Raw genomic sequence first — 23,062 nt, 5'->3', positions numbered from 1 at the left:
TTCTCTCTTTTTCATTATCGCCCCAAAAGGCAACTTAGGATCCTCCTGTTCTGAGTGTGAAGGTGGATGGTGGAACATGACTGTCAATGCTGATTGTAAACCCTGTCTGTTCCACTGCAGTGATACAACTCTCCCTCAGCAGATTAGTACATTGTCAATTACAATGGAGACCGAATTACCTAGTAATAGGCAAGAAATGCAATAAAATACACTGCTATTGTTTTAAAACAGTGTACAAACCAGTTTAGTGTGAGTAATACTGCAAGAAATCCCCAGTACATTGCATCTAACACATATTTTTGCCCCTTACACTTCTGATAATATGCATGAAAGATCACAGTATTTTAATGAGTGATTTATAATAAGAAAGAAAGCCAGCCAGTTAATGCTGGGTGCATTTGATCTGGAATACTAAATGCACCCGCATTTTCTAATCAGCACAATTAGGAACATAAGAACAGGAGTGGGTCAATCAGCCCCTCAAGCCTGTTCTGCCATTCAACTAGATCATGTCTGGTCTGTTTCTTAATTTTTACTCAGCTTGGCTCAGTAACGCTAAATACCTTTGTCTAACAAAAATCTATCCTCAATTTTGCAATTAGCAATTGATGTAGCCTCAACAGCTTTTTGCAGGAGGAGAATTCCAGATTTCCACTACCCTTTGTGTGAAGAAGTGCTTCCTGACATCACCCCTGAATGGCCTCGCTCTAATTTTATCCCCCTTGCTCTGGACTCTCTCATCAGAAGAAGTAGTTTTTTTCAATTCAGTAGTTTTTTTATATCAAATCCTTTAACCATCTTAACCACCTTAATCAGATCACACCTTAATCTTCTACACTCAAGGAAATACAAACCGAGTCTATGCAATCCCTCATAATCTAACCTTTTTATCCCTGTATCACACTGGTGAATCTCGCTGCACCCACTCCATGGCAAGTAGGTCCTTCCTGAGGTGTAGTGCCCAGGATGAATGTAGGTGAGGTCTGACTAGAGCTCTGTCCAGTTGTAATTTAACTTATACCTCTTTGTTTTCCAGCCCTCTTGACATAAAGGCCCACATTCCATTAGTCTTTTAAATTAATTTTTATATTAGTCCCTTAATGATTTTTATATTTGGACATCTAAATGGTTCCTTTGGAAAATAATCTAACTTATCTTCCTTTTTCCAAAGTGGATAGCCCCAGGTTGAATTCCATTTGCCACAGTTTTGGCCACTCAATTAATTGATCCATGTCCTTCTGCAACTTTCTGACCCCATTTACACGATTTACAGTGGCACCTCATCAACAAACTTAGAGAAAAGGCTATGTATTCTTTCATCCAATTCATCTATACATAGACTGAAAAATTGTAGCCCCAGTACAGATAGTTTCCTATACCACTAGTCACATTCTGCCAGTTTGATCACATACCCTACTAGCCCTTCCTTCTGGGCAGGATTTTTCAGATGGCGGGGTTTCCCACCCCACCAGCCAAAGAGTTGATGGTGAATGTATCGTCACGAAACACAGCAGCCCCACAGCCATTTAACAGCTCTGTAGTACTAGCAGTGCCAGTGGCAGCAATGATCAGGACTGGGGCTCCAAGCAGTCCCCAGAATCTAAACCCCAGAGTCCAGGACCAAATAATTGCAGGGGATCTCACAGCGTGGAGGGAAGATGAGGCCCAGAATGTTGGGGAAAGGGGGGGATTGGGGGTCTTGATGGAGGGAGGCAAAACTTGTGGGATGCTCAATGTGGAAAGGGGGCCCTTGAGGGTGGTGCCCATCTTCACTTTCAGTACTATAAGACCATTAGATGTAGGAGCATAAGTAGGTCATTCAGCCCATCGAGTCTGCTCTGCCATTCAATTAATTCCAAGCAGCATAACCTGGTGGGCTTCCCCCACCGCTTAATTCCTCCCACCGGCCTCACAATGGTGGCTGGATGGACTACCCCAGGTCTTGCCTGCCTCCTGTAAAATTGTGCCCACCTTAGGAAAAACTACCCTATATGGTGGCATCCTACTCTGGGGAGTGGGTGCGAGATGGAGTTGGGCCCAGCACCCCGGTCTGCAGATCAGAGGCAGCCACAGGGGCTGCCAAGTGTTTAAAAACCCCATCTCAGATCTGTCATCCCAGTTGTTTTGTTAAATATTAGGCCTTCCTAGTCCTCACCTATCACACCACCACCCATTCCCCATGCCCTATCTGTGTCAACCCATGCCCCCCACCACCCTGATGCCTGCTCATATTCTCTATGCCAACTTAATGCCAACTCATGCCCCCTTCCCACCACCCTTTGCCCTTGCACCCTCCATGCCAACTCACCCAGTATTTACCATGGGCAGACCTGAGGAGCCATGTTGAGAAGAAATAAAATAAAGCTCTAACTATCCATTACAGCTTCTATTACAGTGAAAAAAGCACCCCCATTCATGGAAGCCCATTCAAAATATTTAAATTCCATCAAGCACCCAATCTCTTACAAAGCAATTGTATTCATAAACCCACATTAAAGACAACTAATCTTTTAATAACCTCTTTGAACTGTCAATCAAACTGTGAACTTACACCATCCTGTGAGATAATGACAGGCTGTGTAAAGCAACCAAGCATTAATAATGATATAATGAAAGCATTTGGGGTAATGTCAACAAAAAGCTATCAACCAGATTTATTTTCAACTCTTAATGACACAGGGAGGCATTTTTTTTTTCAATTTTTAAAGGCTTGGAGATTTAAAAAACTTGACAGCTTTTTTTTCTAACTCTCTTTGACACAGGTACCATGTTTTAATTTTTTTTTTAAAGGAATGGTGCTTTAAATAACTTGACAACTTGATTTTTTTTAACCTCTCACTGACACAGGGAGCCTGTATTTTTAATTTTTAAAAGGCTGGGTATTTAAATAACTTGATAGTTTGTGTTAAGGCCCATGCTACAGCGAAAATGGTGTCAGTTTGAACTTAGCACTGAATTCAAAGGCCCAGTGGCATTTGGTTTTCCTGCCTGTGTGATTCATGCCCCACTGCCTTTCCCTCCTTAGCTAAAATAGGATCTGTTGGAAATAGAGCTGAGACTTCTGAGCCTGGGTACCACCTATCCCTATGACTCCATGAAAATCTGGGCCTAAGTAACTATTTAGTAAGTCTACAGATGCAAAATACTGCAGATGCTGAAAATCTGAAATAAAAATAGAAAGTGCTGGAACAGCAGGTGTGGCAGCATTTATGGAGAGAGACAGAGTTAGTGTTTCAGGTCAATGATCTTGATAAGTGGCATGTAAAGTTCACATGACATTAAGTACCAGTAATGAACATCTCCGGGAAGAGATAGTCTAACCACCTCCTCTTGAGATTTCTTGGGAGTACCATCAACATCAGCATTCTGTAGGGGTGGGCGGGGGGTGGGGGGGGGGGAGGGTCACCATTGAGCATAAACTTAACTGAATGAGCCATTTAAGTAACAGGCTACGAGAAGAGGCTGTTTTTTTTGCTGTGAGTAACTTACCTCCTGACTCCCCAAAGCATGTCCACCATCAAAAATCAGAAGTGTGATGGAATATTCTCCACTTTCCTGGATGAGTACAACTCTGACAACACTCAAGAAGATCAACACCATTCAGGACAAAGCAGCCTGCTTGTCTGGCACCCCGTTTAACATCTTAAACATTCAGTCCCACAACCAGTGGTACACAGTAGCAGCAGTGTGCACCATCTACAAGATGCGTTGCAAAAGCTCACCAAGGCTCCTTCAACAGCATATTCCAAACCCGGGATCTCTACCACCTAGCAGAACAAGGGCACCAGACATGTCAGCAGCACCTGAAGGTCCCTTCCAAATCACAATTCACACTAACTTAGAAATATATCACTGTTGCTTCACCATTGCTGGATCAAAATCCTGGAACTCCCTATTTAACAACAATGTGGGTGTACCTGCACCACACAAATTGCAGCGGTTCAAAAAGGTCAATCACAACTTTCTTCTCAAGGGCAAAAAATTGGCAATAAATGTTGGCCTTGCCAGTGACACCCACATCTTGTGAATGAATAAAACAATGTTTGCAATGGCTCTAAACATGATCACCTGGATTTTTCATGGCAAAGGCTGTGACCTTAAAGAAACAAGCTTTAAAGGAATAAGCAGCTCAACATAATGGTTCCCACAACTCCACTTGAGATCTGAAAGATGAGCATAATCAGTTGAACTGCTATTAAGAGTGCCTCATTAATAAATGAATTTAAATATTTGGATTTGGAAGCCAATGTGAACAGGGATATTTTAAAGAAAGTGAGAGTTATACAACAGTTTAAATGACTATAAATTTGACTTTTCTGTTTAAGGGGGACTCTGGCCGTTCTGGTGACCTGGGAAGCCCAGGAGAAACAGGACATCCAGGAGCAAGGGTAAGGTGCCCAGTTAATTTGGAATGTAGAAAATTGCAAACCTTGTTGCTGAATTATCTCCAGTGATTGCTTGAAGTCTGAAAAGTCCAGTGGGGGCTTGAAGTTTGAAAAATCTCTTTCCCGAACCAAACCCGTTTCCAACCCATCCATGCCTGACTTTAACTGAGGCTGGAAGGAGAAAGGTTGGAAATTTAGATACAATAATGAGGCTATGAGCATCATTGTCATGCAGGTTTTCAACTTTAACTGCTGTCAACTGGATCTCCTGAGCAGATAGAAACCTGCCAGTTTAACTGAGGTGAGGATTTATGGATTTATGGATAAGTGCTTTCACACCTACCTTCTGAGCTGTCCATCTGAGAAGCTATTTGGGCAACCTCCCACATACTGACCATTCCCCAGCATCGCACCCCCCATCCCCCAGCATCGCACCCCCCATCCCCCAGCACCGCACCCCCCCCCCCCCACCCCCCCAACCCACCGCCCTCAAGGCTTCAACACCACCCCTCCCCACCACCAGGCCTCTGATCCCCTCCGCCACAAGGCTTCTGACTATTACACACTCTACATCAGGCCCTCGGGCACCCCCTTCCCAATCCTCCAGGATCAGCAGACCCTTTTTACAGTACTGTACATCTTTGCTATTCCCACAAGCCTAAGCAACATGAGCTGTATCCAGGGATGTGGTGCATTTGAAGCCCATTTATATAAAAAAAACATTAGTGTTAGTGACATCTCTGTACGTTACAATCAGGAGTGTCAGAAAGGAGAGTCAACACTCTAGAACAGCAAATGTAACAAGGTAGGAACATTGGAACATTTAGTTCCTTGAGCCTGTTCCACCATTCCATTAGATCATGGCTGATCTGTATCTCAATTCAATTTACCTGCCTTAATTCCATATCTCTTAATACCCTTACCTAACAAAAATCTCTGTTACAAAAGATGTGACATCTGACTCATCATATGAAATACCGTGGGAGAGCTTTCTGAACAATAAGCATTTTATTCTGGGATGTGCTGATAAAATAGTGTTTAAGCAATCTCCACATACTGAACAGGCACCAATAACGTTTATACCATCTCAGTGTGAGAGAGTTAACATAAAGCCAACAGAATCAGCTCTTCTTGGGCTGGGACTTCCTGGTCCCGTCAGGGGCAGGCATTGTTGCAGGAGGGTTGGGAAAATTTGAAGAGTGGCCAGAAGTCAATTGACTGGTGGGGCCAGAGAATCTTGCCCGTGGAGTCGAAGATGCACACTGCTTGAGGAAAGGCCTATTTTACTGAGGTCCATCTGACAATTAAGGAGCAGTGATATGATCTGAAATCTTATTCCAAGCAGGTATGAAGTAATGCTTAAACCCTCTGGTGGGAGGAAAATATTCATTCCAATACATCAACAACAACTTATAATCATTCTGCACCTTAAATAGAAGAATATATCCCAAGGTATTTTACAGAAGCGTTATCGAAGATATGACACTGAGCCACATAAGATTTCAGATCAGATGATCAAAAGCTTCGTTAAAGGAACACGTTTTATTGAATATCTAAAGGAAAAAAGATAGTTGGAGAGATGAATAGACAGAATTCCAGAACTTGAGGCCTAGGCAGCTGAGGGCAGAGCCACCAATGCTGGGAAGTTTAAAATCGGGTATGCTCAAGAGACCAGAATTAAGATTAGTGCAGATATCTTGGAGGGTTTCAGAGCTGGAGCAGATTAAAGAGATAAGGAGAGGCCTGAAAACAAGGTTGAAAATTTTAAAATCAAGCCAATGCTTGACTGGGAGCCAGTGTAGGTCAGCAAGCAGGGAGGTAATAGGGAAAGGAGATTTGGTGCGAGTTGAGACCTGGGCAGCAGAATTTTGGATTACCTCAAGTTTATGGAGGTAGAATGTGAGAGACCAGTTAGGTGTGTTGAAATGGCCAAGTCTGGAGGGGCTTGAATGAGGGTTTCAGCACTGGATGAACTGAGGTAGGGGTGAAGTTGGTGATGTTATGGAGGTGGAAATATGTGGTCAGAAGCTCACCTTGGGATCAAATATGACACCAAGGTTGTGAACAGTCAGGTTTAGTTTCGGGCAGTCGCCAGGGAGAGAAGTGGAGTCAGTAGCTAGTGAACAGTGTTTGGAGCAGAGACTGAAGACAATAGCTTCAGTCTTCCCAATATTTAATTGGAGGGAAATTTCTGCTCATGCAGTACTGGATGTTGGATAAGCAGTCTGATGATTTAGCAACAGTGGAAGAGTCAAGATGGGTGGGAATGGGGTAGAGCTGAGTGTCACCAGAGTTTATGTCTAAACTGATGCTGTGCCTTCAGATGGTGTTGCCGAGGGGCAGCATGTCAATGAGAAATAGGATAATACAAAACAAATAAACTTTATCCAGATAAGCATTGTGGAAGAATGGTGTGATTGGACTTTATCATCTGATGTGAAGCAGAGTTAGGACAAGTGAAGTGAGAAGAACTGCACAATTGACCAGTAGTGTAACTGTCAATATTCCATTGCACTGTGATTTGTGGTAGGAAGCCAGGATCTCAAACCTATCATACCCCACAATGTGATGTCCTGTTTGGAAATTGAGGGGGTGGGGGCAGCGAACATTAGATAGTGGAAAAACCTCTTCTGTCAAAAACCTTCAAGTAGAAAGTCACAGAGTGACATTAACAGAGGTCTAGGAGTGAGTTGCTTGCTTACCATTTCAGCTGAGAAATAGCTTTTAGCATGGAGCTAAAATGGCAGGTGGGAGTATAGAGAGTTCTCTTTACCATCTGACAATCTTTCATTTTTAGCCCTATGCTTCAAGTGATTAGAAATAAAACATTGGGCCAGATTTTCCTGTAGAAGATAGAAAGCAGTCTCCATTAAGGTTTCCGATTACCATATTTTCATTCTGGAGAAGCGGGGGCAGGATGAAGTTGGGCCTGCCACTTCCAGAGGCAGGCCTGAGGTGGGAATGGAGGAGCAAGGTGAGGCTGGCAGGCTTGAAGGCCCTCCTCTATTTACTGGGACATTGGCCTAGTTGTAATTGTGACTGTTAGACCCTCAAGCCCTCCCCACTTTCCCCACATCTACCATCCATTTCCCATGGCCCTTCCATGCCCCCTCCATGTCACCTATGCCCCCTCTTATCTCCCATGCTTTCTCAATGACTCCTGTGCATCCACCATACATACTCCTCCAGTATCCACTGTATACAGTACCAATGAAACATTGGCAAATCTTTGAAATACTCCTGAAATTGATATAATAATCAAAGAGGCATTGAAAATTCTCTGTAAAAACTGCTCATCTTACAACCTTTTAAAAGCTGTCAATCAATCACAGCCATTCATAATATCAATGACAAAAATAATGAGGCCATCTGTCAACTGTATCAACAAAAGCAGGCTGAACAGATGGCATTTCATGAATGCTTGGCTGAGCTCCAAGAATAGCTAATGGACTCAGTCCTGTGGACAATGTTGGCACATCTTGTAGGGAGTGATAGCTTTGTTTAATTGGCATCTTTATTACTTTGTAACACAGTGATATCTCTTTGAAGATTTTTTTTCAATGCCTGTGTTTATTTGTACAAGATTAAGAGGCATGAAGTGGTTAAAAAGCTTTTTGTAATTGATACTCTGAATGGTTGTGATTGATTAACAGAGAAGGTAAAATGGGCAATGTTGAGGGAATGTTGAATGTAGAGATACCCCCCCCCCCCTCCCAGGTTCACCACTCTCCTGAGATGCCATGAACAATGGACTGTACTAATGGAGTGAGCCTGGCTCCATCAAAATTGAGGTGGGGGAGGGCGGTGATTTGAAATGCCCACCCCAGCAATGGAGCTAGCAAAGATGGGAGCACTATGTGTGGATTTGCTACCCACACCCTTATCCCATGCTGGCAAAAATTGCCAGAAACAGGAATTGGGGCAGGAATCTGTGTCCAACCTGCCAATTCTAAAGGTCTCCTGACTTAGTCCGAATCCATGAATATCCGAGCCACTGTATTCAATATATAGAGGATCAGCTCTGTGTTGAATGAATTGTGACTGAAACATCAACTGCAATAATAGATAGCTCTAACTCTCAATCGTACTTCCCTTGAACCAGACTTCCCCACTCGGACCGCAAGAATACACCTCAATCCCAATTGCCCATGCATAAACATAATTGGCAAAACTGTTAATGGATCTTTCCATTTTTCTTTCATTTCAGGGCCTCAAGGGGCCACCAGGGATTATACCTATGAAAGTAAGTGATTTCTGTGCACATGGAAATTTCATATCAAAACAGAATTTAACACTAGTTACCAGATCCAGAACTTTCCATTTTTCCTTTCACAGCCATGTGAACTTGTGTCATATGTTCGAGATAAATGTCGTAAGTAGTTTAATTCTTTATTAAGTCATAACGTTTTTCAGACAGAATGGTTAGTTCTAATAAGCTCTAAGCTGTACACTAAGATAAGATGTGACTTGATATCATGGAATACTACAAGACAACAAGCATATTCGAGTTTGGGAGATTGTAAAACATTAAATTGGACTGATGACCAATCTCCCAAGTAATCAATTTCCCAAATGATCTATCTCTCCAAGGAGCAGGTTGGCAAATGCCCAAACTCCCAGATGACAAATCTTCCAGTTGGCTAATTTCCCAAATGATCTATGCCCCAGGGGAGCAGTGTTACATATGGCCAAATTACCAGATGATCAAATTCCACAGACAACCAAACTCTCTCAAAGACCGAACTCCAGTATTCTCCATGTTTAATTTTGTTTGAGGGTTTGGAAAGATTCTTTGGACCATTCCATTACATATATCTTACAGAAGAAATCTTACTCTAACATTTGCTTTGTGAGCTGTACTGCCTGGTGCTGTACTGGATAAGGTGAGACAATCCTTTTGATAAAAACAAAGAATATGAGATTCGTTAACGTTACTAAAGTTCACCTGTATAGTGATGCATAATTTTTAAACTGTGTGCTTATATTCAAAGGAAATAATTATAGATAATCCCATCTTTTCTCCCTTTAGCCTGCTGTCCATCAGGTTAGTGTTCTCCCTTCTTTTATAATTCATTTAGCATAACTTCATAGGTGTCAGCTGTCCTTTAGTGGTGACACTCTCACTCGGAGTCAGATGGTTGTGGGTTCAAATCCCACTCTAGAGCTGAGAGCACAAGTCCAGCCTGGCACTTCAGTGCAATGCTGAGAAAGTGCTGCATTGCCATGGTTGATATCATTTGGGTGCGACATTAAACCCAGACCCCCTGTGCTCTCGAAGGTGGATTCAAAATGTCCCATATGATACTACTTCAAAGAGCAGGGGAGTTTTCTCTGATGTGCTGGCCAATAGATGTCAACAGGTATTAGAAAAACAGAATATTTGGTCATTATCACATTGTTGTTTGTTGGAGCTTGCTGTGTGCAAATTGGCTGCTGAGCTTCCTATGTTACAATAGTGACTACACTCCAAAAATACTTAATTGGCTGTAAAGCTTTTTGGGAAGTCTTGAGTCATGTAAATGCAAAATCTTTCCTTTTTCTATCTTTATATCAATTTGCTATTTTGACCTCATGTTTCTGATGTTTCAGGAGGAAAAATGTGTCCTGTGTACCCTACTGAGCTGGCGTTCGCTTTGGACATGTCTGCAGATATCACACAAACCATATTTAATAGAATGAAAACAATAGTCATTAATTTTGTGCAGGATCTTAAACTCACTGAAAGTAGCTGCCCAATGGGAGCCCGAGTGGCCATTCTTACCTACAGTTCCACGGCAAAAACATTCATCCAATTCTCAGACTTCAGGAGGAAGCAAAAACTTCTGGAAGGACTGCAGAATTTAGCTTATGAGAGGTCAACCAGCAGGCGGAATATTGGAGCAGCGATGAAGTTTGTTGCAAAAAATACTTTCAAACGTGTTCGTAATGGTGTTCTTGTCAGGAAAGTAGCGGTATTTATTACTAATGGTCCGTCTCGTGAAACATCAGAGATTGTGACAGCCGCCCTGGAGTTTAGTGCCTTGGACATCACTCCGGTTGTCATTTCTTTTGATAATGTCCCTGAAATTCAACGCGCCTTTGAGGTAAGAGAATTAACCATGTGCAATATATTAAAAATATTACACCTATATGCACTTCTGTCAACTTTTCAATTCTGAATTTTTATGTCCACATGCTGTAATTGTGTCCACCTGCTATTGGAGACTTTACAGCACCATGACTGGCGGAGGGTATAATTACAGCATTACACGTTGATGTAGGCAGTTTCAATTATAAATTTGGATGTAACAATTTATAATGGTACAAAACTAACAACAAATTCTATGATTTAGAAATAGGGACTAAGCTACGTTAAAATTCAGTTCTTAGCTATCCCCTGCTACACCTGAAGACTACCCTTGTTCAGCTCCCTGTGCACTGGAGATTGACTAATATTTTAATATTTTTTGACAGTTAAAATGCAATAAGTACATCTAAATGGGTAGGACCATCCATCGATAGCACTTGTTCATTTCATATTGAAAAATGTACATATTTGAAATGACAATTTTCATTTGCAATGATGCCTATTTCCTTATGTAATTCTCTCACTCTGTTGGGTCATTCTGTGATGTCATTGAAGGAGACAAACTCAAATTTATTCTGGAGCAGATCCATTGAAGGCCCATTGAAAGCCCATTGAAAGCTGTGTCACGTATAGTTCTTGGGTTGTAGAGTGCTGCTGACAAACACAGAGCAGTCTAGCAGAAAGACAGAGAATCCTGTCTTGAGGTGCCCTCATGCAGGCAAAAGTACATTCAGTGCTGAGACTCTTTGTGTTTCCTCTGATAACTTGTGAATGAGAAACTGGTTTAAAGAAAGAAAGTCAGGAGGTACTTATTGTGGAGTATCATCAGGCTGATGGCAGGTATTGGTAGCTCAGTGCAAAACTGAGGAGTGATGCATTGTCAGAAGTATCTATTTTGCATGGGAGGTTAACTGAGGCCCTGTCTGTTAGAAGGATGTGAAAGATCCTATGGCACTATTCAAGGAGGAACAAAATCTTCTCCTAGTGTCCTCGTCAACATTTATCCCTGTACACAATCTAGCTGCCAGCTTGTCAACCGAACAATCGTGATTGTTCCTCACTGGCTACCAAGTGCTTTGGGGGTATCCTGAAGATGTGAAAGGGGCTATATTAATGCAAACTATTTTCTTTTAGAATACCTTAGAGATTGGTGCTGAGAGCCCTTTTATACAAGAGATGGGGACAGAGTCAGAGGAAACACGCAGCAATCTATAGAAGGAGTTAGCTACAAATATGAGTGACATAAAAAATGTTGCCTATTGCATCTCAGACATGTCCGAAAGCAATCCATAGAATAACAGACTTATGGCTTCTTAACACCATAAAATGTTCCAAAGCGCTTCATAGGTGCATTATCAGAGAAAATATTGCACCAGCCAAAGGAGAAGACAACAGGACAGGCGACTGAAATTTTGGTTAGAGAGGTAAGTCTTAAGGAGTGTAAGGTGGAGAGGAATAGAGCTTAGAGTCTAGACAGCCAAAAGGATGGCCACCAGTGATAGGGTGAGTGAAGAAGCCAGATTTTGAAGGTTTGGAGGAATGGAGAGTTCTTGGTGAGTTGTAGGACTGGAGGAAGTTACAGAGATCTGGAGGAACAATGCCATGGATGGATTTGAAAATGCTGGATCAGGAGCCAATCTAGGTAAGCAAGCATATGGGTGATGAATGAATAGGTTAAGGTATGTATCATTTATTGAATGCAATGACGATTGTTATGTAGGAATGACTATTTAACCAGTTTTTGGCAGTGTTGGTTGCTCAGTATTTTCTTAGTACTGCCTTAGAATATCAGCCTAAACTATTCACTGAACTCTTGGGAGTGGGTCTTGAATTCACACCATTCTTATTCAGACATAAATGTGCACCTATTGAGTTAATCTGGCACCTGAGAAAAGCACAGAATTGCCTTGCTGGATCAGTGGAGTATGGGTTAAATGGAGGTCATCCTAAAGCTATCCTCAAGGGCAGGGTTCTCGGGTCATCAGTTGGGCGCGATGGGGGGGCTGCGGGAGTGGCCGGGAAACAGGCCATTGCGTTAAAGGCACGCTGAAAAGCTCAGCGCTGCCAGGATGGGGGCAGAAATGGGCGAGCACTGATGTAGGCACAGGGGAGTGTGCAATGAAAGCTCCCTGAAGGCAGACAGCTGCCTCAGGGAGCTAAAGAATTTTAAATCCAAAAATAAAGTTTATGAAATTCCGAAAATAATTTCCACCCATAAGAATCACTCACCTAAACATATAGATGATAAAAATTCTGCCCAAACATTTTTATTCCTTTTTAAATTAATATCAGAAACCTCACCCAGACTTCGGATGAGGTTCCCCCAAAAGTCCAAAGGCCACCTGGCCAATTCGCCTGCCTGCCAACTGTAACGTTGGACAGACAGTGAAAAATCACAGTCAATTGCTACATTCATGGCCTTAATAAGCCTCTTAAGTGTTGGCTGGTAGGCTGCCAACTCTTGCACAAGCCTGCTGACCGAAATATTGTCTGAGTTCTTGATGGCGTAGCGATGCTCACCCAATGTCATCGCACACTATTTCACGCTTGGGTGTGTCGGGCGCACGCCCATACGTCGAGCAAAAATCCTGCCCCAAGTGCTGGATCCAGTTCTGTTTGCCAAGAAACAAGGATATGTTCAAGTCCTGGGAGCAGGGCCAAGAACAACCATGAATCTAACTCCAGCATCAGGGGATTTGTGTGAACCAAATGTCCAGCGTCAACAAGCTATCTCCCCTCCTCCAATTCTAATCAGCATGGAAATTGTTTTTGTTGTTTGTTGATGATTTACACAATCTGAGGATGATTGAAAGAATAAACTTTTCCTCAGCTCAATGCTTGATGTGTTTGTGACCTCAAGAAGCTCAAGGGCCTTTGATAATCATGCCAGGGTAGTCCTGGTGCAACATTCCCCAATAGATTACCTACCCAGATCTGGCTAGAAGCCAGTCAACCTGAGTTTGAGTTCTTGAATTATGGCAGCAAAAGAATGATGAAGAGGTACGTGGAGAATTTGTCAGGTGAGTGTCCAAGCTGTAAATGTTGTCCAACTGTTAGCTGACCCTGGAATGGATGGCCCATCATGGGGTTTCCCTATGGTAGAATTGTCCTTGTTGCAGCTTAATCAAACTGAACCACTGAAAGTGTGAGGTGGGTTCTCAAGACACAGTCATGGATGTGGCATTGTGTTGCCACCACCACCTGGTACAGATATTATGCAGTCATGTAGTTAGCTGCCAAGACTCAGTGGGTGGATGAATGATGAACAATGCTGTGCCCATTATCCTATCCACTTGCCTTCTTGCCACTCATCTATCAAGATGTGACTACACTGTTGACCCTTGACCAGGCCCCTCACAGGTGCACACTGTCACGGCATAACAGTGTGACTAAGAGGAAGGAAACCAGTAGGGCTGTCAGTGGTCCCAGAGCACAGCATGCTACCTTGGAGCTGAAACATACATAGCGCCAAGCATTTGTGCAGAGCCAGTTTCTCCACTACACCCTACCAGTAATCATTGATGACATGGTGAAAATAGTTCGTGCATGTCAGCACACAAAAGGGAATGAGAGCATTGTAACCTGAATGCTTAGGACCCTTTTCGCCTTACATTCTTATTCATAGAATGTCACACAGGGGAGACATAGGGGAAGGGATGGGTCCAGCTGCCACCATGCTTTTCTGATGAGGGCCTTCACATTTTGGTGGGAGATTCCAGAAGAGGACAGCAGTCCTCTACCCAGCTGGCTTCCGTAATACGGCTGCAGCAACCAAGAAGGCCTAGGTTCAAATTGCACCTGTGATGAGCGAAGCAGGAGACCATCAGCACTCATGGATTCAATGCAGGAAAAGGTTCAACAATCTGCTGCATTCCGGCAATGTGAGCAGCTTGGCTCATCCACACAGAGCTCCAAGGGTCAGATCTGCATGCTGCAGCTAAGGTGTGAGACATGGCTCATATCTCTAATCAGCATTAGGCTTATATGTGTATGCAGCTCATGTAGGTTCACATAGAACATGTAAATGAACATTGTGATGCACAGACGCAATGAAGAGCAATATCCCTTAATGCACTATATATCAGGCTAACATTAACTCATTTTGACATTGTTGTCGAATATGGTGATAACTGCCATGGAGATGGCCTGTAATGGGGGTGGGTCGGCCTGGCTGAGACTCATCTACCCTATGGAGCAGATGGCCATGGGGATTGCCAGGGTGCCTGAACAGCTGCCTGTTAATGATCGTGAGCTGTTAGCAGGTGATAAAGGCGATGTTGAAATCACCTTGGCACATGGTGGAGGTGATATTATCACTTCGCTGAACACAGTTGGATGTTGGCAGGAGAGGGAGTGCATCAAAAGGGCAGCACAAGCATGGTTAAGGTAATGGTGTGCATCAGAGCGTGCTTTCACAATGAGAAAAGCTATACCTAAATAACTCCTGTTGTGTCTCCCAGAGGTCCCAGCTGTGCTCCCTCATCCCCAACCCCCCCACTCCTCCCCCATCTCAGGTCAGATCATCTCTTGGGCATTAAGAGAAGGCAGAGATGTCCAAGGAGGCAGTGTCTCATTATACTAGCCCACACTCCGCCAACTGAAATACAATGGAGGGATATAGCTTGTGTGTAGAGTCAGAGGCACAGTGTGAAAGCCACCACACTAGAATGCAGGAGGAGGTGTCAGATTCACAGTCATCTCTGCACAGTCCCCCTTGGACAAGGGAAGGAAGTCACAATGATGGTCCAGTGGGCAGGAACATGAAGCCCCAGGAGTCAGCTTTTGTGCGCAGTATTTAGCGAATCAACAGTAGATGTGTGGACATCTGGTAGAGTTCCCTGATGCAGTGGGAGCTTTTGGACTGTGAATGGAGGAGTCCATCGCCATCATCAGCTCCACATTGTCCCGCATTCTAACCACATGAACTCTGACCATGAGAGATTAGCCAATCTCATGGAGAGAAACATGCAACAACACTTGAAATAGATGCAAGAGCACCGTCTTGGCTAGGAAATGGTGCAAGCCTCCCTCAGTAGCCTGGATCAGACTGCTCAGAGTATGAGTGCTGACATCCATGGAATATATGAGGAGCTGCGTACCCTTTACAGGACGGTCACACTGTCAACACTGGGGTTTCTGGAATGGGTAACTGCTGCTCACCATTAGCTAGCCTCTTAAACCCCACCTAACAGCCTACCCAAGGCTGTGTAGGTCACTGAGGAGGGTGAAGGTACCAAGAGTTCCTCAGCAGTTTTATCTTCCTCCACCTCCTCAGTCCCTCCACCAGAGCCCTCAATTGCACCACAGCTGCCAGTGACTGTGGCTGCCCATGCAGAGATATAGAGGCCATAGTCTGAGAAAAGTCCCCAGTGGAGGTCTGCGTGATGAGGCAGGTCACCATACCCCTCATTGTCATTTAGACTTAGAAGTGAGCAGTCTGCCTCAACCTCTGAGGCAACACATACAGCACTTTGTAGGAGTGTGAGAGTGAATGGCGCTATCTCACTTAAAGCACCAGTGGTTACACTCGTACTTCTTTAATATATTTACTTACACTGGTACATGACTCAGTGTGTGTTTGTACGATAGAGAGCTCAAAAAGAATGGTAGCATTATGAAAGTGGTTCTTATCAGTAATAATGAGTGTGGCATGGTGAGGTCCATCTTGACGTGCCATCAACAGGATCAAGATTGTTGGCTGATATGTGATGCTTTGGAGGGCTTCTTCCTTCTCTGCTGTATCACATAAGATTTCAGAGGTCAAAAGCTCAAGCACTGAGATGCTCCTTGTATGTTTCATTGTCCATCCAAGCTTGACTTTAAGGGAGACTCAATGATCAGACTCCACAAACAGATGCTGGGCATCAAGTGCATCTCAACAGGAGTGTTGGGTGCAAGGCATTCATCTGCACTGCAGTGTTACACATTGACCTAGGCGTAGGCATCACAGCTTAAGAGACCATGTATCATTATCTGCTGTGTCCACCACTTTGGTTGCATAGGTGTCATGGAACACACTTTGGTACCGTAAGCAGAAGTATATGGAAGCCAGGAATGTTGCATGTCATCCACATCAGAAACTGGACCATTGACTGGAATGGATAGTGTGTAAGTTCTTTCAAAGAACTGTTAATGCACAGTTATGGGCTCCTCATGCATGTGATGCCTTATCTACATATATGCTGCAATATTCAATCTTATCAGCATGTATAGGGTTTGAATCCTAACGTTGTGTCACTCTCAACATTGTGGACGTGGTTTGATTAAGGACAAATTATCAGCATGGGCCCCTCATTTACAGTCATTGGCATTCATGTGAAAGGGCTAAGTTGTGAATAATTTATTACCATGTTTGTTTACAATATGAGTGAGGCCCATGGTTATGATGGTGAGGGTTTCAGCCATATGAATGTTACTGAGTCCAACTCATCGACATTTATTGTCTCCCAGTGGGGGATGGGCAGTCCCTTAAGAAATTGTGGAGTCAATGTACAAAGTGCTTTAGGTGGAACTATGTCACCATAGACTAACTGATGGCAATGGTGATATCAGAGGACATTATGAGAATCTGTTTTGCACAAGGACCCGTCTGGAGATGATCCCTTCTGCACAGAGTTAGCCCTAGCTATGTCACCACGCCTCCCAGCTGCTCTACCTTTGAGACCCTCCTCATCCTCATCTGTTTTGAAATCTTCTAAATAGAGGGCTTCCTCCTCCTCCTCATCTTCATCCTCCTCAGAGCTTGGAGCTCTGCCCTTGGTATCATCATCATTGATTTGTATGGGCCTCCGCTGCTTAAGGTTGTACAGCATGCAGCACACCTCTACTATTCTTGATACTCTTACTGGTACATATTGCAGAGCTCCACCTCAGTGATTGAGGCACCTGAAGCACATTGTTAAAATGCTAATTACCTATTCAATGGTACTCCTCGTGACAACATAGCTGTTGTTATGGCTGCGCTCTGCCTCCGATTGAGGGCTCCTAAAGGTGGGTCAGTCATTAACCACTTTCTTAAGGGGTAGCCCATGTCCTCTAGAAGCCAATCACGGATCTGTGTTGGTGGCTGAAATAGCTGAGGGAGTTGGGAACTCCTTAGTATGAAGAAGTCATGACAGCTACCAGGGAACATTGCAGACACATGGAGGAACACCTTATGGTGGTCACAAACCACCTGTATGTTGATTGAGTGGAAAGACGTCCAGTTGACAAAGGTGTTCGCATGTTAAGTTGGTGCCTTTATGGCAACATGGATGCAACCAATAACTCCTTGCACCTGAAGACAGCCTGCTAATTGGATAAAGGCTGTGGCTCTCTGTGTCGGAGAAACCAAATCTACAGGGAAATTAATGTGATTCCCACAACAGCAAATAGGGCATTAGTTACAGCCTTAGTACAGCTGTGTGCCGCTGACTGAGATATACCAGACAGGTCTCCTTATGATCCCTGGAAAGATCCTGAGACACAGAAGTGGAGAACGATGGTTACCTTCACAGGCACTGGCAGGGCATGGGGGTCAGTGGATTGTGGCTCCAGTTGCTGCTGGACCATGTGACATATGTCTGTCACCGCCTCATGGCTTAGCCTCAGTAACATTTGACACTGGATCTCCGTCATGTTGAGGTCGGATGTCCCAGGTCTGTACACCTTCCCCACAGGGTAGTACCTGTTGTCCTGCCTCTCCTCTTGCTCCTCCTACCTGCTGCACAGACAGCAGCCTCTCCTTTCTGACCTTCTAGCCTCCCCCTGGCGTCCGACTGCTCATGGTGACTGGCTTCTATGGCCTCCATGTGTGAAGGTGCCCTGCCCATCTACCATGAGCCTTCACATAAAATGCTTTGTGCCTTTTTCCAGCACATTTGTCTTGGTGCTCAAGTCAGCAGGGGCAAAAATAATTGCCTTGTGAGACTTCCTTGGGTGGTCAGTTGGAATTTGTTTTATTCTACTTCTGGGGCTGTGAATAAAATCTCAAGGCAAATTTCACTGGGGTACCCTACCTCTCCAACTTAAGATTTTCAGGCAGTTCCACTATTTTTGCCACGACGGTGAATATTTGTGTCCACATGTTTCCCTTTTTCCTTTCTTGGTCCGTTTGGTTATTTGATCTATCGAATGGTCAGCAGTAGTCTCTGACCTAGCTAGCTTGACAATGAGGAAGTAATCTCTCTACCAATGTTCTCTGGATTTTAAAACCTATTAACAAACCTTGGTGCCTGAAATTTGAACTTTGTTCCTTTTTCCCTGAAAAAGGTCGATGATACAAGAATGTTTCAAGTAGTCGTGTTGTCAAAACAGCAGCAAGAAGCACAGGAGCAGTTACGCAAAGTCCGATTATGTACTTTCTGTTTCGGTATGAGTTTTAATTGTATTCACTTAATTCTGTAAATTAGAATGTAACAAAATGTACTTGTTGGGCAGAACTTTGTCCTTGTCGGGCAGGCTCAATGGGGGCGGTCAGGGGCGGTTGGGAAGCCAACCGCTGCCCGTGATCGGGGCCAGACCTCGATTTCATGTCGAAGGGCCGATTAAGGCCTGCCCAACGTGAATCGTGTGCTGCAGCGCTCAGTGCTGCCTGTGTGCCGGGGGAGGAGGAGGGCGAGCATAAGCTTCTCGCGAGTGCGCGGGTGTTCGAAATTAGGATGAAGTTTTTAAAAAGAAATTTTAATGACAGGTCGAATCCTCACCTGCCCATGGATGAGGTTTTGTAACAAAAGCAAAAGCCACCTGGCCTCTTTGCCTAAACAAAAACAGAATTACCTGCAAAAACTCAGCAGATCTGGCAGCATCGGCGGAGAAGAAAAGAGTTGACGTTTCGAGTCCTCATGACCCTTCGACAGAACTTGATTGAGTCCAAGAAAGGGGTGAAATATAAGCTGGTTTAAGGTGTGTGTGGTTGGGGGCGGCGGGGGGCGGGGAGGGGTTGGGTGGGGGGAGAGAGAGAGAGAAGTGGAGGGGGTTGGTGTGGTTGTAGGGACAAACAAGCAGTGATAGAAGCAGATCATCAAAAGATGTCACAAACAACAGAACAAAAGAACTCATAGGTGTTAAAGTTGGTGATATTATCTAAAAGAATGTGCTAATTAAGAATGGATGGTAGGGCACTCAAGGTATAGCTCTAGTGGGGGTGGGGGGAGCATAAAAGATTTAAAAATATTTAAAAATAATGGAAATAGGTGGGAAAAGAAAAATCTATATAATTTATTGGACAAAACAAAAGGAAGGGGGAAACAGAAAGGGGGTGGGGATGGAGGAGGGAGCTTAAGACCTAAAGTTGTTGAATTCAATATTCAGTCCAGAAGGCTGTAAAGTGCCTAGTCGGAAGATGAGGTGTTGTTCCTCCAGTTTGCGTTGGGCTTCACTGGAACAATGCAGCAAGCCAAGGACAGACATGTGGGCAAGGGAGCAGAGTGGAGTGTTAAAATGGCAAGCGACAGGGAGGTTTGGGTCATTCTTGCGGACAGACCACAGGTGTTCTGCAAAGCGGTCGCCCAGTTTACGTTTGGTCCTTCCAATGTAGAGGAGACCACATTGGGAGCAGCGAATGCAGTAGACTAAGTTGGGGGAAATGCAAGTGAAATGCTGCTTCACTTGAAAGGAGTGTTTGGGCCCTTGGACGGTGAGGAGAGAGGAAGTGAAGGGACAGGTGTTGCATCTTTTGCGTGGGCATGGGGTGGTGCCATAGGAGGGGGTTGAGGAGTAGGGGGTGATGGAGGAGTGGACCAGGGTGTCCCGGAGGGAACGATCCCTACGGAATGCCGATAAGGGGGGTGAAGGGAAGATGTGTTTGGTGGTGGCATCATGCTGGGATTGGCAGAAATGGTGGAGGATGATCCTTTGAATGAGGAGGCTGGTGGGGTGATAAGTGAGGACAAGGGAGACCCTATCATGTTTCTGGGAGGGAGGAGAGGGCATCTGCATGCCTTCTCCTCCCTCCCAGAAACATGATAGGGTCTCCCTTGTCCTCACTTATCACCCCACCAGCCTCCTCATTCAAAGGATCATCCTCCGCCATTTCCGCCAACTCCAGAGTGATGCCACCACCAAACACATCTTCCCTTCACCCCCCTTATCGGCATTCCGTAGGGATCGTTCCCTCTGGGACACTCTGGTCCACTCCTCCATCACCCCCTACTCCTCAACCCCCTCCTATGGCACCACCCCATGCCCACGCAAAAGATGCAACACCTGCCCCTTCACTTCCTCTCTCCTCACCGTCCAAGGGCCCAAACACTCCTTTCAAGTGAAGCAGCATTTCACTTGCATTTCCCCCAACTTAGTCTACTGCATTCGTTGCTCCCAATGTGGTCTCCTCTACATTGGAAAGACCAAACGTAAACTGGGCGACCGCTTTGCAGAACACCTGTGGTCTGTCCGCAAGAATGACCCAAACCTCCCTGTCGCTTGCCATTTTAACACTCCACTCTGCTCCCTTGCCCACATGTCTGTCCTTGGCTTGCTGCATTGTTCCAGTGAAGCCCAACGCAAACTGGAGGAACAACACCTCATCTTCCGACTAGGCACTTTACAGCCTTCCAGACTGAATATTGAATTCAACAACTTTAGGTCTTGAGCTCCCTCCTCCATCCCCACCCCCTTTCTGTTTCCCCCTTCCTTTTGTTTTTTCCAATAAATTATATAGATTTTTCTTTTCCCACCTATTTCCATTATTTTTAAATAATTTTAAATCTTTTATGCTCCCCCCACCCCCACTAGAGCTATACCTTGAGTGCCCTACCATCCATTCTTAATTAGCACATTCGTTTAGATAATATCACCAACTTTAACACCTATGTGTTCTTTTGTTCTGTTGTTTGTGACATCTTTTGATGATCTGCTTCTATCACTGCTTGTTTGTCCCTACAACCACACCAACCCCCTCCACTTCTCTCTCTCTCCCCCCACCCAACCCCCACCCCCCCACCACCACACACACCTTAAACCAGCTTATATTTCACTCCTTTCTTGGACTCACTCAAGTTCTGTCGAAGGGTCATGAGGACTCGAAAAGTCAATTCTTTTCTTCTCCGTCGATGCTGCCAGACCTGCTGAGTTTTTGCAGGTAATTCTGTTTTTGTTTTGGATTTCCAGCATCCGCAGTTTTTTTGTTTTTGGGCTTTTCGCCTGCCTGCCAACTGTAAGGTTGGATAGGCAGCAAAAATTTAAATCAGTTGGATTATTAATGGCCTTAAAAGGCCTTTTAATTGTCGGCAGGCACACTGCCAACACCCACGCGTGCCCGCTGACCGAAATATCACACGAGTGTGCAATGACGTCGGGACGCGCGCCCGATGTCATCGCGCATCATTTTACGCTCGAGCGGGTCAGGTGTGTGTGCACCTGCTCAGCAAAAAGTTCTGGCCCAACATGTAACGTTGTTCTGCATAGTTAAAATGAAACAAAGGCAAAATTGTTATAATTAGACATGAAATCAAAGATGCATGTTGGACAATGGATTTCTTGAAAACAGTAGTTTACAATCACAGGATTTCAACTTCAGGCTTTAATGTTCCTTCACAGATATGTGTGAACCAAACGTCCAGTGTCAACAAACCATCTCCCCACCTCCAATCCCAATTAACATGGACATTGCTTTTATTGTTGATGGCTCACGCAACCTGAGAATGGCAGACTTTGAAAGAGTAAAGGATTTCCTCAGCTCAATGCTTGACGTGTTTGTAATCTCAAGAAGCCCAAGGACCTTTGACAATCGTGCTAGGGTAGCCCTGGTGCAACATTCACCACCAGGTTACCTACCCAGATCTGTCCAGAAGCCAGTCAACCTGGAGTTTGGGTTCTTGAGCTATGGCAGCAAAACCATGATGAAGAGATACATCGAGGACTCGTTCAAGAAGTTAGAAGGTTCTTCTTGGGCTGGCCATGCTATCGAGTGGACCTTGAATAATGTTTTCTTAAGTGCTCCGAATCCACGACGCCATAAGGTCATCTTTTTAATACTTGCAGGAGAAACCAGTGACTATGACATGGAGAAGTTAAAGGCTGTGTCATTACAAGCTAAGTGTAAAGGTTTTGCCATCTTTACACTCTTCCTCGGAAAGGATGCCGCCAGAACAGACCTGGAGGAGCTTGTTAGCATTCCTTATGATCAACACTTGATTTACTTGGGCCGTCTGCTGGATCATGAAATGACATATGCCCAGAAGTTTGCACGAGCCTTTCTGAAAAGCCTCACACGTAAGTTATGCTTGATTCAAAAGGAAATGATATATGAAAAGGATTACAGCATGTATGGTCTTAATATAGAGTATTCCCCAGATATTGGCTTTCAGTCATGAGCTAGATAAAAAAAAATAAAGATTGACATTTTCTGGTTTCAATCTACTGGTATTGCAGGTTTCAGCTTTCCTTGCCCTTTAAATCCATGGCAGAGTGCATCTTTTAAGATGGCTGAGGAGACCCAACATTCTAATGACTTCCTGTGCCAACCTTGGCTCAGTTGGTAGTACACTCAGTCCTAAGTCAGAAAGTAATAGGTTTGAGTCCCAAGCCAGAGACTTGAGCACAGAACTTAGGCTGACTCTCCAGTGGAGTGCAGAGGAAATGCTGTGCAGTCGGAGGTGCTGTCCTTTGGATAAGATTTTAAACCGCCCTG

The 23,062-nt window shown here is 44.4% G+C and overlaps 1 protein-coding gene across 1 annotated transcript in view; it reads left to right on the top strand.

The window, feature by feature from the left end:
- The window catches only part of LOC121276075 (collagen alpha-6(VI) chain-like), a 120,993-nt gene that overhangs the window by 88,989 nt on the left and 8,942 nt on the right, over window positions 1–23,062 (top strand). Inside the window, exons 36-41 of the mRNA XM_041184015.1 lie at window positions 4,326–4,388; window positions 7,293–7,359; window positions 8,593–8,628; window positions 9,975–10,468; window positions 18,703–18,802; window positions 21,970–22,644. Coding sequence (XP_041039949.1) covers window positions 4,326–4,388; window positions 7,293–7,359; window positions 8,593–8,628; window positions 9,975–10,468; window positions 18,703–18,802; window positions 21,970–22,644 — 1,435 coding nt within the window. The remainder of the gene's footprint in view (window positions 1–4,325; window positions 4,389–7,292; window positions 7,360–8,592; window positions 8,629–9,974; window positions 10,469–18,702; window positions 18,803–21,969; window positions 22,645–23,062) is intronic.

Source organism: Carcharodon carcharias, chromosome 3 (assembly GCF_017639515.1).
Source record: "Carcharodon carcharias isolate sCarCar2 chromosome 3, sCarCar2.pri, whole genome shotgun sequence".
In the NCBI taxonomy this organism is placed as follows: domain Eukaryota; kingdom Metazoa; phylum Chordata; class Chondrichthyes; order Lamniformes; family Lamnidae; genus Carcharodon; species Carcharodon carcharias.
This window is presented reverse-complemented; position numbering and strand designations above follow the sequence as displayed.